The following is a 13583-nucleotide window of genomic DNA, read 5'->3' as shown; positions in this document are numbered from 1 at the left end:
CACAGGCTGAAAGAATCTCTGAGCATCTCTGCCCTACTCCTAATGATAACATGGAAAAACTCTCAATAAACTTAGAAAGCAGAACAAAGAGTGGAGTGGGAAGCTAATGGGAACATGTGTCATGCTGCCATGGCATCAGAGCCTGTGTGTTCTCCAGGCTTTTTTAAAAACCACTCTGAGTGATTTCTGAGTTCAGCTCCAGGGCTGTAGGGAGGGGGGAGGCAGGCTCAGGTCTCCTGGCGATGCTCAGCATTCTCACAATGCTGCTTGCTGGGCTGCTCCTTTATTGCTGCCATGGCCATAGCCTGTCATTTGGGAATCATGGGTGATGTTCCTTGCTTTGCCAAGACTTGATTCCCTTTCCCTTTCTTGTCATAATTATGCTGGAAGCTTGAGGACATCCAAAATTAGCGGCATCAATATGGAAATCATCCTTTTCAGCTGAACTCTAAACCAAGAGCAAGTTCTTGCTGCCACCTATTTTCCTGGAGAAGGATGTTAACAGCTGGAACGCCTTTGAAGAGCCTCTTTCCTCTAATTCTGTGGCTTGTTTTGTCCCCTGAAATCAGCTGTACACACCTATGGCTGTGACTTTCATACTTACCACGGCACAAGAAAACTTTCTGGACCCCAGCAGGTACTTCAATGGAGCAGATTAGAAAACAAAAGCAGAATTAATCTAAAATCACTGCCTATGTGTCGCTGCTGACTCACGATGCCATTACCATCTTTCTCCTCCCCCATCACCCATTCTGGCTTCTGCTTTTTTTTGTTTATCTCTCTCCTTTTCCTTCCCTTCCCTTTCCCGTCTTAGGGTATAGCTGAGTACTTCCCCCTTTTTTCTCAAACCAGTTTTGTTCCTGAAATTATCTTTTCTCTAGTCAGAATACAGAGGGAGGCTGCACCCAAGACAGGTTTTCTCAGAGCCAGGACACCGGAGGAGAATCAAGCTTTTGTGACTGAAGAGGTGAAGTGATACAGAATGGCTGTATATTAACAGGGAATAAAAGTTTTATTTTACAGCTCTGAGGTAAAGTGTTAGATTTGGTGTCTGTGTGGTCAGACAGAACACAGGGATCTCACATGCTGGGAGGTGGAGGAGGAGGAGTGAACTGCTCGTAAATCAGAGACAACAGCTAATTAAAACACTTCTGCATTCTCACTCTGTGACGTCCTTGGTTTAACCACCACTGCCAAACTGCTCCAAGAGGCTCAGGGGCTGCTTGTTTGGTTTTTTTGTTTGTTTTATTCTAGACAGAACAACACTGCTCGCTGGTTGCCCTCACTGCTGACATGCTGGAAGAGGATAATGATGAGATCTGTTGGAATAACCTGGAGAATTTCCGTGTGAAGCTGATCTCAGTGATTGACCCTTCCCGGATCACCCCTTACCTGCGCCAGTGCAAAGTGCTCAGCCCTGATGATGAGGAGCAGGTCCTCAATGACCCCAGCCTGGTCATGCGCAAGCGGAAGGCAGGTGGGAGCACTTCAGATATTCTTGTGGAGTTTCCAGGCTGTTGGTCTGGGATTGTCTGGGGAGTGAGACACTGGAAGGACTGCCCAGGGAGGTGCTGGTGTCACCCTCCCTGGAGGTGTTTAAACAAACCTGGATGTGGCACTTTGTGCCATCGTCTGGTTCAGTCATAGGATGGACTTGATGATCCCAGAGGTCTTTTCCCACTTAATTTATTCTGTGATTGGATCCTAGGGACTTATATATGTGGAGGAAGTGAAGCCAGTTTTTTCTTTTGTTACAAACAGGTAAAAAGAGAAATAACTGAATAGAGTATCCTGTTGCCATGATTTCAGGTGCTCTCCTGGACATTCTTCAACGAACAGGACACAAGGGCTTTGAGGCGTTTATGGAGAGCCTTGAGCTTTATTATCCCCAGCTGTATAAGAAAATAACTGGCAAAGAGCCCAGCAGGGTTTTCTCTATGATTATAGGTAATGTTTGTGTTCTCAATAACATTTCTTCCTTTGGTGCTGCTGAGCAGAGTCAGGAGCATTCTCTGTCTTGCTCCATGTGTGCTTTGGAAAGGTTCTGGGAAAAACAGCCGTGGTGTCACAGGCTGGACTAGGGAGGGAGAGGAGGAAGAAGGATGAATTCTTCCTTCTGCCTGTTGTGTCAGTGACTCTGTGGTGCAGAGAGGCACAGTGGGGATAATTTCATCGCACATTGTCAGGGTTGGCTGCAGTGACGTGGAGGGGAAGCTGAGCCCTGTGTGTGTGCCTGGCAGCAGCCAGGACACAGAGAGTGACCCTTGCCCCCCAAACAGACACAGCTGGTGAGTCTGGCCTGAGCCAGGTGCTGATGAATGAGATCATGAAGCTGCAGAGCGCGGTGCAGGAGGAGCGGCGCAAGGCGCAGGAGCTCACGGTGTGGCTGCACTCCAAGGAGGACACCCTCAGGGAAATGTGGGTCAGGGACAGCCTGCTCCGAAAGCACCAGGAGCGGGCCCAGAGGATGAAGGAGGAGAGGGACAGCCTGAGCAAGGAGCTGCGCAAGTGCAAGGATGAGAACTACAACCTGGCCCTGAGCTACGCCAAGCAGAGCGAGGAGAAGAGTGCAGCCCTCATGAAGAACAGGGACCTGCTGCTGGAGGTCAGTCACAGCCTCTGCAGCTTCCCCCTTCTTACCTGAGCCTGGAAGGCTGGGCTGAGCACCTTGCCTTTGCCAAGGATGCTCCAGTCCAGCATGGAGCACTGAGCATCTTCTCTAGCAGGTGTCTTTGTGGTCCCTAGCTCAGCCCTGTAGGCCCATATTTTACAAGCTGTGCTATGAATGATGACCAGTCCTTCCCTCACTCAGGGCTGCTCTCACAAAGGCAACGCAAGAACATGTACCTGCTAGCACACAGGCAGAACTCTTGTCCCCAGAGCACAAAACTTCCTGAGGAAAACAGAGCGGGGGAGAAACTTGCCCTGCATTTGGCTGGGGAACAGAGAACTGGTTTTGCAGGACAAAGCTTTCTCCTTGCTCCTGCTGAGCTCTGAACCTTCGTGTAGATCGATCAGCTGAAGCACAGCCTCATGAATGCTGAGGATGACTGCAAGCTGGAGAGGAAGCACACAATGAAGCTGAAACATGCCATAGAGCAGCGCCCCAGCCACGAGGTGGTGTGGGAGATCCAGCAAGAGAAGGAGCTGCTCTTGGCCAAGAACCAGGAGCTGGAAAACACTCTCCAGGTTGGTGGGGTGGTTGAGTATCCCCTCAAGGGGTTATTTCTGGCAGCCAGGGCAGCAGTGGTGCAGTGAAGATTGTGGGAGGTCAGCTGTTGCCCCAGAGCTCTGAGGGGAGAGAACTGATACAGAATTAGATGGTGACCCTGTCTCACTTCCTCCTTTGTCTTGCAGGTTGCCAGGGAGCAGAACTTGGAGAAGAGCCTCTCCAAAGAAACTCTGGAGAACGACTGCAGCCAGACTGTGGAAGAATGCCGGGAGCTGAAGAACACCATTTACAGCTTGCGCAAGGAGCTGTGCCGAGCCAAGGTGCTCCAAGACAAAGTAGGTGCTGCTGTTCAAGCTCCTGCTGAGGGTCATGGATAACACAGGAAGGTGAAGCACCTGCAGTGTCTTGCCTGTGGAGCAGAGCAGCTGCTCAGGAGCAATCCCTGCTGCTCCTACTGTAGTACCTGTATTTCAGCACTCTGTGTGTGGCAGGTGACAGCTCAGACATCCTACAGAGCAATCTGTGGCACAGAGCAGGAGTGGGGACAGTCTGGCTCAGGCTCTGCCCACAAGCAGGTGCTTTTGACCTTGTCTCAGCAGTGTGCAGAGGAAAAAGAGGTGCTGGAGCTACAGTGCACATCTCTGAGGAGGGACTCCCAGATGTACAAAAAACGGATTGAAGCTGTTCTGCAGCAGATGGAGGAAGTGGCTTCAGAGAGAGACCAGGTGATAAAATATTCCCCTCTGCTTATCACTGCCTTTTGGGCAGATTGTGCCAGCCTGTCTGTGCTGTTGTGTGAATGCCACATGCTGTCCCTCTGCACAGGCTCTCCTGACCCGAGAGCAGTTCCACATGCAGTATTCCAAGAACCTGGTGGAGAGAGATGCCTACCGCAAGCAGATCCGGGAGCTGGGGGAGAGATGTGATGAGATGCAGCTGCAGCTCTTCCAGAAGGAGAGTCAGCTCCTGGCCACTGAGGCCAAGCTGAAAAGGCTGCAGCTGGAGCTGCCCACACTGGTACAAGTCTCCTCTCCTTGGTGGGATTGGGAAGCTGAGGGTGGGGTTAGACTGTGGCTGTTCCCAGGCCTTTGCACCTGAGCAGCTCCAGCTCATCAGGCAGTGAACACCTGCCTGAGCCACCATCAAAATTCATGAAAACCATTGCCATGCAAATGCTGAGTTTAGAAAATGAAAAATGCGATGGTTTCTATGACCTCATCCTGGTTTCAGACATGGAAAAGCTGGACAGATGCAAGCTCAGGACACCTGCATTTGTATTTGGAGCATTTCCAAAGGTGATGAGGGGTTCATCAATCACCATAGAGTAACTCTATTTAGAGACTGGGTGTGAGCAATTTGGATGAAATGGGGAGCTAAGTTTTCTGGAACTAAATTAGATATATTTTAACTAATATGGCATCTTGTGTACTTTCCAGACAGGAGTGTAGGAGACAGCAAGTCCACACTTCTGTGTTTTCTGGAGCTCTCAGTCTCCTGTATGTCCCCTTGCTGTCATTTCCTGTCTTACAAGGAATGATTAATGTATACTGGTTTTGTTTCAGACCTCTGACCTGGATGACACCTCCTCCAGAGATTCCCAGGAAGTGAGTAGGGAGCCTTGTTTACCTTTCACTTTCCTCTGGGGTGGTTTTGTGTTCCTCACCTGGGCTCAGTTCCCCAAGTATCAGCAGTTTTAAATGGCTTAGGCTCATTTCAGTGATGTCAAAAAGTCCAGAGGCAGCAAGACAGTGACAGAATCTCCCCGTGTCTGAAGTTCTAAGCGTAGGACACAGTTATGGCTTTAGTCAGCAAGATTTGTTGTGTCTAAGCAAATAAATGGAATTGAATTATTTTGAATTGCTTTTAATTGTCTGTCTTGTGTGGGAACAGGCAAAAATAAGTCTTACTCTGGGGCCATCTGTAGTAAAGAGTTTCACTTAGTTCCTAACTTCAGTGAGGGAGTGATTGACACATTGTCTGGAGGCCAAAAGTATAAATGAAGCCAAAGGAAGCTGGATCTATTCATGGAGGATAAATCCATGAGCAAATCTGTAACTCTTGGCTCAGTCTGCTGCTTGTTGGCAGCAACAGGGAGAGAGAGGTTGGTTCTAGCATGTCCTGGGTTTTATATTCCTTTATCTGTTCCTGCAGACTGAGGGACAGTTCTGATGTTCTTGCTCTGTTTTCTGCCCCACAGCTTGTTCTTCACAGTCACCTGGATGAAGATACACAGGCAGCTAAAAGTAAGGGGTAAACACTGAGTAGATTTCTGGGAAGGATGGTCCATTCTGTTTTGTTCTTCTGCAAGATCTAAATGATCTTTTCATTCACTGGGATGGGAGATTTTTCACTAAAACTAAACAGCACTGATCCAAAAAAGGGTTTTTAAATTATTATTCTACCTGCTCAGTTAAATATAATATATATTTTAACTCCTGGTCACTACAGAAGGAGTTTCATCAAAATAGGGTCTGGTGTGAAGTGCCATGATATTCACAAACTTAGGGAAGCAGGGATAAATGATGGATAAAATAATGATTAACACATTTCTCAAAGTGGCCTCTGACATGAACATTATTTTAATGCAATGAGCAGAGGAGCTGCTTGGCAAAGGTTTGTTTTGCTCCTGCTTAAGTTGAAAGTGGAAAGCTCTGTCTCTTTCTGAGTGTGGTGAGGAACTCCACCATCCTGGGCAAATTCAAGGCTCAATTAAAATGAGGAGTGACTTGTGATTGATCACAGGATGGAGTTCTGACCAAGCTTTGGGCTTGGTTTCAGTTCTGCTATGGACTCTGTGCAGTTACACCACAGCTCTTCTGTTGGAAGAATTGCTGGAGGGAAAATTTACTTTGCAATGGCAACTCTGACTAAAGCTGTGATTCTTTTTTATCTTTCAGAAGATTGTCTGAAAGTACAAAACCAGGAGCTCAGCCCTCGAGAGAGCCATCTGCCCCCAAAATCACCAAGTGTAAGAGAATCTTTGTGGGGTCTTCTTTACTATGACTGGGGTTTGTGATCTTTAATATTCTCATTAATAATGGATTTACTAGTTTGGAGAAGCATGTCAGCAGCCCCTGCTTTTCCAAACTCTGAGCACTTAGTGCAGAATCCAACCTCCAAGAAGGGTGAGCTCTAAACAGCAAAACATTTACGGTGGACATTTCTCCATCTGTAAATAAAAACTTCTTCTAATTACTTTTTGCCCTTCATCTCTGGCTGGGGACGTTTTCCAGTGTAATTGTCTGCAGAATTGCTGTTGGTGTAGAAAACAGACTCATAGAATTACAGATATTGAGGGAGTAAATGTAGTAAAAGTGTGTGCAACATAAGCATTACCATCCTGCACACACAGTAGAGAACTTGCTGGTACTTGACTGCACATGCAGGAAGCCACCTGGTATTAACACTGCTCTGATTAAGAATAAATTAATATGTTTTATGGTTGTTGTTTTTTTTTTTTTTTTTCCATTTCAAGGAGTGTGGCTGGGCCAACGAGGAACTGGCAGAAAAGGAGAAGAGGAGGATGAAGGGCTGCTTTGAGCGTTACCGAAGGTCTGGGCTGCAGTAAGCAGTGCTAACCTGGAAATATCCATGATTTTTATTTCCCCTTTGCTGTCCCCACGCTTGATTCACGAGAGGGACTGATACATACTGACAGTATGAAATGCCACGTGTGTGCAGAAAACACCCTCTGAAAGTTGTATGTCTGGTCTTGTTTTCAGAAAAAGAGCAATGAGAAGGGCACCCAAAGACCGGCACCGTGAGGTGGATTGGGACAACACCTCTGGCAGTGACAACACCGACACCGAGGGCTCCTGAGACAGAGACAACACCAAAGTCCCTTGGAAAAGCACAACACCAACACCAAAGGTTCCTCAGGAGCCGATCTCTGAGGGAAACACCAGCCTCTATAGGCCGTGCCTCTCAATTTCACTCACAACGGACTGGTTAGATTTAAAAACCATCCAAACAGCCATTTATGAGAAGCGCTACAGTGGCGCTATTGCGTGGCTCTGACGTTCCCTCGGTTAATAAACAGGTTTAAACTTGAGACAGGGCCGGGCTGAGCTGCTGGTTAATGACGGGTTAACGAAGAGCATTGCCCGACACCCTCATGGCCGCCGCCCGCACCCAACATGGCCGCCGGCGCTTCAGGGCCCGCCCCGCGCGCATGCGCCGTGCGATGCAGCGCGCGCTGAGGGCGCTGCTCCGGCAGCCGCCGCAATGGCGGCCCCGCCGCCCCCCGCCCGGCCTGAGGGGCCCGGCCCGCACCGCGCCGGGACCTCTCTGCGGTCCTGCCCGCCCGCTCTGCACCGTCCAGCGACAGCTCTGTGGCCCGGCACGCCCGCTCTGCACCGCCCCGGGTTCACCGGAGGCCACGCATTATCGTCTAGTGTACACCTGCAAGGTGGGCGTGGAGCCGGGGGGCTCTGAGGGCGCCGTCGTTGGGGTGGCAGCGAGGATCCTGGCCTAGGTGTTTTTGCAAGTTTAAAACTAAGTAGAGTAATTCGGAGTGGGAGAACCCTCTAGAGGGTCAAGTTCCGTGTTGGAGGAGGATGTTCGGCGTTTTGTGAGCCTCTGCGGATCCTCCTCATTAGAAGGCAGTAAAAGCTCACTCAACCTTTGTATCTCGGGCCGAACTCACGACATCGTAACATGATGGAGCCGACTTGGGATAGTTAGAAGCGAGGGAGGGAAGACGCTTTTAATGGCAAGAGTATTTTTGTCTTGGAAGTCACAAGAGCTGCAGTTACCGTGCTCATAAAATCCACTTTGTTTTTCAGGTGTGCCAGACACGCTCATCCAAATCCATCTCTAAGGCCGCCTACCACCGAGGGGTGGTGATCGTGACATGTCCCGGCTGCGGGAACCACCACGTTATCGCCGATAACCTGGGCTGGTTCTCCGACCTGGAGGGAAAGAGGTGAGTGTGCCAGCAGGATGCTCCTCACACCCTGCTCCAGGTGCAGCTTCCTGAGCTGATACCTTGGTTTAGTGATTTTTAAAAAATGTGGCTCGTACTAAAAGTTTCGTCCAGTCCATTAAAATCCACCGACTCTGTTTTCAGTCACTGTAATTTGACTGTCGCTGTTTAGGATCCAAATAAATTGGTGTGAAGCTGCAGCAGAAGCTGTGGGATACACAGGGGTCCCTAGCAGTGCTAGCAGGTGATTTGCAGTTCCACTCAGGCTTCATCGCTTCACTGCTGGGTTTCCTTGGATGTTTCAAGTGTGTAGATTGATCTGGTGTGGAATTCTAATGATTTCTAATTTCCTGAGATACCTTGAAAAGCTTCTGTTTGCTAAATTATTGATTCTAGTGGATGAAAGCAGTTCCAGAAGGTTTGGGTGGTTTTCTGAGGTTGATTTTGGGTGGTTTTCATGGTGATGTTTCTGTGATTCCCTGTGTAAGTGTCAGTCCTGAGGGCAGAGTGCAGTGAGCCTGTGTGTTGATTCACTGTTGGTTCTCAAATCGCTGTCCAGGAATATCGAGGAGATCCTGGCAGCCAAAGGGGAGAAGGTGAGACGTGTGGCTGGTGAGGAAGCCCTGGAACTGCTGCTGGAAAGCTCAGCAGAGCCTGGGCCCCAAGGTCAGCTGGCAGAGGGGGACAGCAGGGAAGCCACCCCAGATCCTGGCAGCAAGGGACACACCTGACACGAGGGATTGTGGCCTGTGGGACAGACCTGCCACGTGGGATTTGGGTCATTCTGCTTGTGGCAAGAGACTCTTCAACTTCATTCCCTGACTTCAACTGTGTGATTTCAAAATAAACTCGAGTGTTGGGTTTTTCTCTGTTGTGTGTCTTTCCCTTGTGTAGTTTTGCCTTTGATCAAGTTCATGTCTTTAGAAATGGTGTTGGTATTTTTCCTGGTACTTCTTTTTGCTGATTTTTCAGGCAATTTTCAGTGCCCCACCAATGTCCTGTGCCTGGCTTTGTTCCCTGCTGAGAAGGCAGCCAGAAATTCTTTGTCTATGTGTGTTTGACCTAGCGAGGTGCAGCTGGAGCTGGAGGTTTTAGGGATGCTCAGGTGTGGCAACTGAAGAGAGGGGGCATTTGATACCACCTGAGGAGATGGCTCCCAAAATTCTAAAGCCAAAGTAACTGCAGGAAGGTCAGATCGCCTGGTCTTAATGCAGTCAAGTGCTGCTTTTATCTGTCCTTTTGACACCTTCCAGTTTTGCTTCTGTGCCACACATGTCAGGGCGAAAGGTTTGTATTTTGATCCCACTTGAGCTCCAGCATGGGGGGTTTTACAACTCCTTGTTGGTGAGGGGGAGTGTGGGTGTGAAGGCAAAATTAATAGTTGTGGAGCATGGTGGAGAAAAGTAGAGGACCTATCAAGTTGTCTTGGCAGGTGTTGAGAGGCTTGTTAGTGTTACTGCAGTATGTTAAGATTAGTTAGAAATCTAAAAAGTAATAAATGACAGATGTAGGAGTTTGTCAGCATGCAGCTCTCGGGTGGTGGTGGATCAGGCACTGAGGTGATCATGTTGTGCTTTGTTAGGGCTTGTTTCCTCTGCACAGTGGAATAGCTGCTTTCTTAGGGTTTTGAGCTCACAAACAAAGACTAGTTCAGTTTGGAAGAGCCTGCTGGAGGATCTGCTTGTCAGAATAAGATATTCAGGAGCTTGCAAATATCTCTAGGGGCAGAGGTGCTGCAATCTCTATGGATCCCCCTCATCACTGAGCCACAGAAAGCAGCAAAACCATTCTCAGCCTTTGTGTCTTGAACTGAGCAAACCCAGTTCTCTCAGCCAAGCATGTCCAGGTGCTTGTGGTGCTTCATCAGCCAAGGATTCAGTGAGGGCATTGTAGGCATTAATGAGTTTCCTTCATCTGGAGTGTTCGTAAGAATTTTATTTGTGTTGCATTGTAAGTGTTGGGTCAGAGCACCAGGAAAGTTGTCATGTTCCTGTAGGTGTGTCAGTGCAGAGTGATGAAACAGGGCCAGAAACTTCATCAGGCAGCTCGTGTGTGCTCAGATCCTGGTGAGATGCAGCTCTCTCTGAAACAGCCAGCTGCTGGAGTGACCCAGGACTGACAAACAGGATCTTGCATCTCATGTTCTCCCCCTGAGCTGGGCCGCTGGCACCTGTTAGCACTGCTGGAAAAGTGTTTGTTTGATTACCTTTAATCTGAAAATCAGCAGTCTGCTTCCATGGTGCTGATGCCTTTGATGGGGTGGAACAGAGCAGCTGTAGCAGGATCCATGTTGCCTTGGAAACAACTCATTTACAATCTGGCTTTTATACTGTTTTCCTCACCTTTCTTACCTGTTACTGGGTCCCAGCTACAGGAAGGTGGTGCCAATTTTTGCTGTGTTATAGTAAAAAAAATGTAACAAAATGTAGCAAAATCTATGTTGGCTGTTCTTAGATTTTAGTGTTTCCTTGTCCCAGTGCCCTTTGTCACCAGGTGCTCTTTGGGGGCAGGACAGAGACAGGTCCCTGTGCCCTGAGGCTGCCTCTTCAGCTCTGAGTATGGAGTGTGGCAGTTCTGAACGTTCAGGCCAGCATCAAGGGGAGGGAATCTGCACATTATTCAAAACTATTTGTTGCTAAGAGTTTTGCAGGTAAAAAAAACCCAAATTTTTTGGTCCCTTTTGAAGCTGTTTTTCCTGAAAAAATATGTGTCATGGGGCAGTAGGTTTGCTCTGGAAAGGGGACACAGGTAATCATAGGGGCTTGCTCTAGCCAAAGGCAGGGAGTGAGGAGAAGCAGCCTTTCTTCTGAGTGCCTTTCTCCAGGCCTGACATCAGCCCTGTCTTGTGAGTGCCTCGGAGTGTACAGCTGGGTAGGAGAGGGCAGAATCTCGTGTTTCTGCTGGATTTTTAGGGTTCTTCGTGAAGAGGAGCTGCCCTGCACTGGGACAGACCTGCTCCCAGTAACTCACTCTCCACAGCAGCAGCAGCACTTCCCGGGCTGGCAATCCCGCGGCTTTCCAGAGGATGTCAGCATCGGCGAGCTCTTGCCGACGTGGGAACGAGCCTGGCATCGTGGGAGAGAGGAGGATGCAGCACAGCAGCCACCACTGCAGGCTGCTCTGAGACTCAATGGTAGCCAGAACTCCCTGTTCACAGGGGCTCAGAACGAGCTTGTGCTGCTCAGGATGGAGGGACATGAGGTGAGACCATCTTTGACCCCCAGGGATCACCTGCTCCTGAGAACCTGAGCCTCTGCACACCTGGGTTCTGTACCCAAGTCACACACAGAGCTGCTGTTCCCAGGCACCCAGAGGTGTGAGAACACCTAATGAGAACAAGTTGGTGGCTTTTTATTAATCTTTGATTAGGGCTGGCAGTGGCCAGCACAACAGAGCCAGGCATGGGAAGCTGAGCTGTGACTTGGCTTTATCCTCACAGGGCTCAGGATCCAAACTGCTGCTCCCAGGCTGCCTTCCAGCCCAGTCCAACACCCTGCTCATGCCTGCTGTGCTGGAATGAGCTGGTGCTGCTGCTTTGTGTCTACTCCAAGGGCTGGTGCCAGGGCTGTGCCCAGCACTCCCTGCCCTTGTCCCCTGGCTCTGGGGAACAACCCAGCTTTGGGCCAGGCGCCGGGGCGGCACCAAGACCAGGCAGGGCCTTGAAAGGAAGAGCTCAGCTTCTCCTCAGCCTTTTGCAGTGGCCTTTTCTCAGCCATGCAGGGCTGCTCTGTATGCCCTGTCGTCCTGGAAACTTCTGGCAAGGAATTCTCAGGGCTTTGTGCCTTCCCTCCACAGCCACGTCCATGCTGGCAGGCAGAGCTGGGATAGTGGTGGCTGTGAAGAGACCCCTGTACTCATAGTGTAAAGTGATATGGAGGTCAGGGCACAGCACTTTTCTTAGCACATGGGGTGGTGTCTGTTACCAGAGACCCCCCCTTCACCCCCATCCCTATTCTTAAGGGCCAGGATTAGCCCTGCAGTCATCCAGGAAATAATGGAAATGAGTATTTGCACTGAAGCTTAGACACAAATATTTATTAAGCACAATTCCCCCCACCCCTTCCCCTTAAGCTGTATTCATTTCTAATATATTAATCCATTTGGCAGATTATTTTTTAGAAAAAAACAAGTACCTGTGGGTTGGAAATTCCCCATTAAAATGACATTAGCAAATGCACATGTAAAAAATAAATAAGCTCATACATTCAAGTATATGGCAAATAATACCTCAATAATACCTCTGAAAGCTTAATGGTCAGGTTCCAGTTCGCCACCTGGCTAAGAGCTGCACAGACCTGAGCCTGCAGCTGGTCAGGTCATTATCATCACTGTTTTCCTCTTTTACAAATGCCAGCTTGGCTGGTAGGTAGGGGATAGGCAGCTCCTCCTCTCCCCTCTCCAGAGCTCTGCCCAGTCTCGGCCAAGCAGCAGGTGAGTGCTCCCAGGTAGCAGGTAAACTGCAGCTACCACTCCACATGGTCAGTGCAGGCAGGGTAAATGCCCCATGAGCAGCATCACTGGTCTAAAAATATCTCCCTGCTGGTTGGGAATGTTTCCATGGAACACGTTTCCAATGGGAAGTGCTGATTTATTCTCTGTAGGAACGGCACTGCTTCGGCACAACTAAGTGCTGGAGTTTCTGAAGTCCAGCATAGTGTCTGGTCAAGCAAAGGAAAAATACAGGTCCCTGCTCCCTCCTCCAGCTTTTCCAGCTGGTCCAAAAGGGGAAGGAATGACAGTAAATATGAGTTCCCAGCCAGCCCCACAGGCTGGGGCTCTCCTGAGGCTCCAGTGGCTGGAGACAGGTGCACAGAAACAGAGCGCCTCACTGGGAGCAGCTCAGTGCTGGTTTGGGGAGACACAAGAGGAGGGAAGGGCCATTGGCCCAAGCTGCTGCTGGACACAGAAGGAAGGAGGGATGAGCCATGGGCAGAAAGCGTTGCTGGCTGTTGAAGCAGGGCCCTGTCACACACAGGTTCTGCCTTGGACACCCTCACATCGGCTCAGTGGCACCAGGAGCTGTCCCTGTTTGCCGTGGGCTGGACATTTGGGCAGAGACCTCTCTCCTCCTCTCCTACCCGGGAGCAGCCCCTGCCATGGGGCTGCAGTGGGCTCCAAAGGTAACAAATCCCACTAAATCCCTCTCTCAGGATGAGAGAGGCTTTGCCCCTGCTCAGGAGGTCCTGCAGGGCTGCAACTGTAGGCAGAGAATGTCCAGGGCTCTCCAGAGAGTCCTCAGCAAACCTAAAATACACTCAGGTGTGTGGGACCAGGATGCAGCTGGGGTGGAGAAAGGTTTAAAGGACTTGGGCTCTTTTTCTCCTGTAGAAGGAACAAAGCTGAGCAAGACGGTCCAGAGAAGGATCCAGAGCCATTTGTGTCGGGAAGACAGAAGGACTTCAAAATGGAAAAGGTGTTCTTCCTTTTCCCTGTTTAAATGTAAGTGTTGTGGAAATAAAAGACATCAAGGCTGGAGTTTACACCCTG

The 13583-nt window shown here is 49.5% G+C and overlaps 2 protein-coding genes across 3 annotated transcripts; both read left to right on the top strand.

Moving 5' to 3' along the window:
• Positions 1–945: 945 nt before the first annotated feature.
• On the top strand, positions 946–7223 carry CARD9 (caspase recruitment domain family member 9). 2 transcript variants are annotated; one of them, XM_062505471.1, is made up of 12 exons: positions 946–1477; positions 1810–1947; positions 2280–2605; positions 3010–3189; positions 3358–3507; positions 3772–3897; positions 3998–4189; positions 4735–4776; positions 5370–5415; positions 6070–6139; positions 6641–6724; positions 6895–7223. In XM_062505471.1, the coding sequence occupies exons 1-12, from the start codon at positions 1294–1296 to the stop codon at positions 6989–6991; spliced, it is 1635 nt and encodes a 544-aa protein (XP_062361455.1). In that variant the 5' UTR covers positions 946–1293; the 3' UTR covers positions 6992–7223. The 2 variants fall into 2 exon arrangements, with proteins under 2 accessions (XP_062361455.1, XP_062361453.1); XM_062505469.1 differs by having other exon boundaries at positions 6070–6140; positions 6648–6724.
• On the top strand, positions 7019–8962 carry DNLZ (DNL-type zinc finger). The gene is made up of 3 exons (XM_062505472.1): positions 7019–7580; positions 7957–8096; positions 8656–8962. Exons 1-3 carry the CDS (start codon positions 7287–7289, stop codon positions 8825–8827), a joined length of 606 nt encoding a protein of 201 aa, XP_062361456.1. The 5' UTR covers positions 7019–7286; the 3' UTR covers positions 8828–8962.
• Positions 8963–13583: the final 4621 nt, after the last annotated feature.

The sequence above is a fragment of the Cinclus cinclus genome, chromosome 19 (genome assembly GCF_963662255.1).
Source record: "Cinclus cinclus chromosome 19, bCinCin1.1, whole genome shotgun sequence".
NCBI lineage: Eukaryota > Metazoa > Chordata > Aves > Passeriformes > Cinclidae > Cinclus > Cinclus cinclus.
The sequence above is the reverse complement of the archived record's forward strand: the minus strand, read 5'-3'. Positions and strand labels throughout refer to the sequence as shown.

Bases quoted from the DNA above. Each gene is read 5' to 3' on its own strand.
- CARD9 (XM_062505471.1), top strand. From the start codon at position 1,294: ATGCTGGAAGAGGATAATGATGAGATCTGTTGGAATAACCTGGAGAAT. The intron at 3,190-3,357 runs GTTGGTGGGGTG...TTTGTCTTGCAG, and splicing joins AGCTGGAAAACACTCTCCAG to GTTGCCAGGGAGCAGAACTT. The intron at 3,508-3,771 runs GTAGGTGCTGCT...TTGTCTCAGCAG, and splicing joins CCAAGGTGCTCCAAGACAAA to TGTGCAGAGGAAAAAGAGGT.
- DNLZ (XM_062505472.1), top strand. From the start codon at position 7,287: ATGGCCGCCGCCCGCACCCAACATGGCCGCCGGCGCTTCAGGGCCCGC. The intron at 7,581-7,956 runs GTGGGCGTGGAG...TTTGTTTTTCAG, and splicing joins GTCTAGTGTACACCTGCAAG to GTGTGCCAGACACGCTCATC. The intron at 8,097-8,655 runs GTGAGTGTGCCA...ATCGCTGTCCAG, and splicing joins TCCGACCTGGAGGGAAAGAG to GAATATCGAGGAGATCCTGG.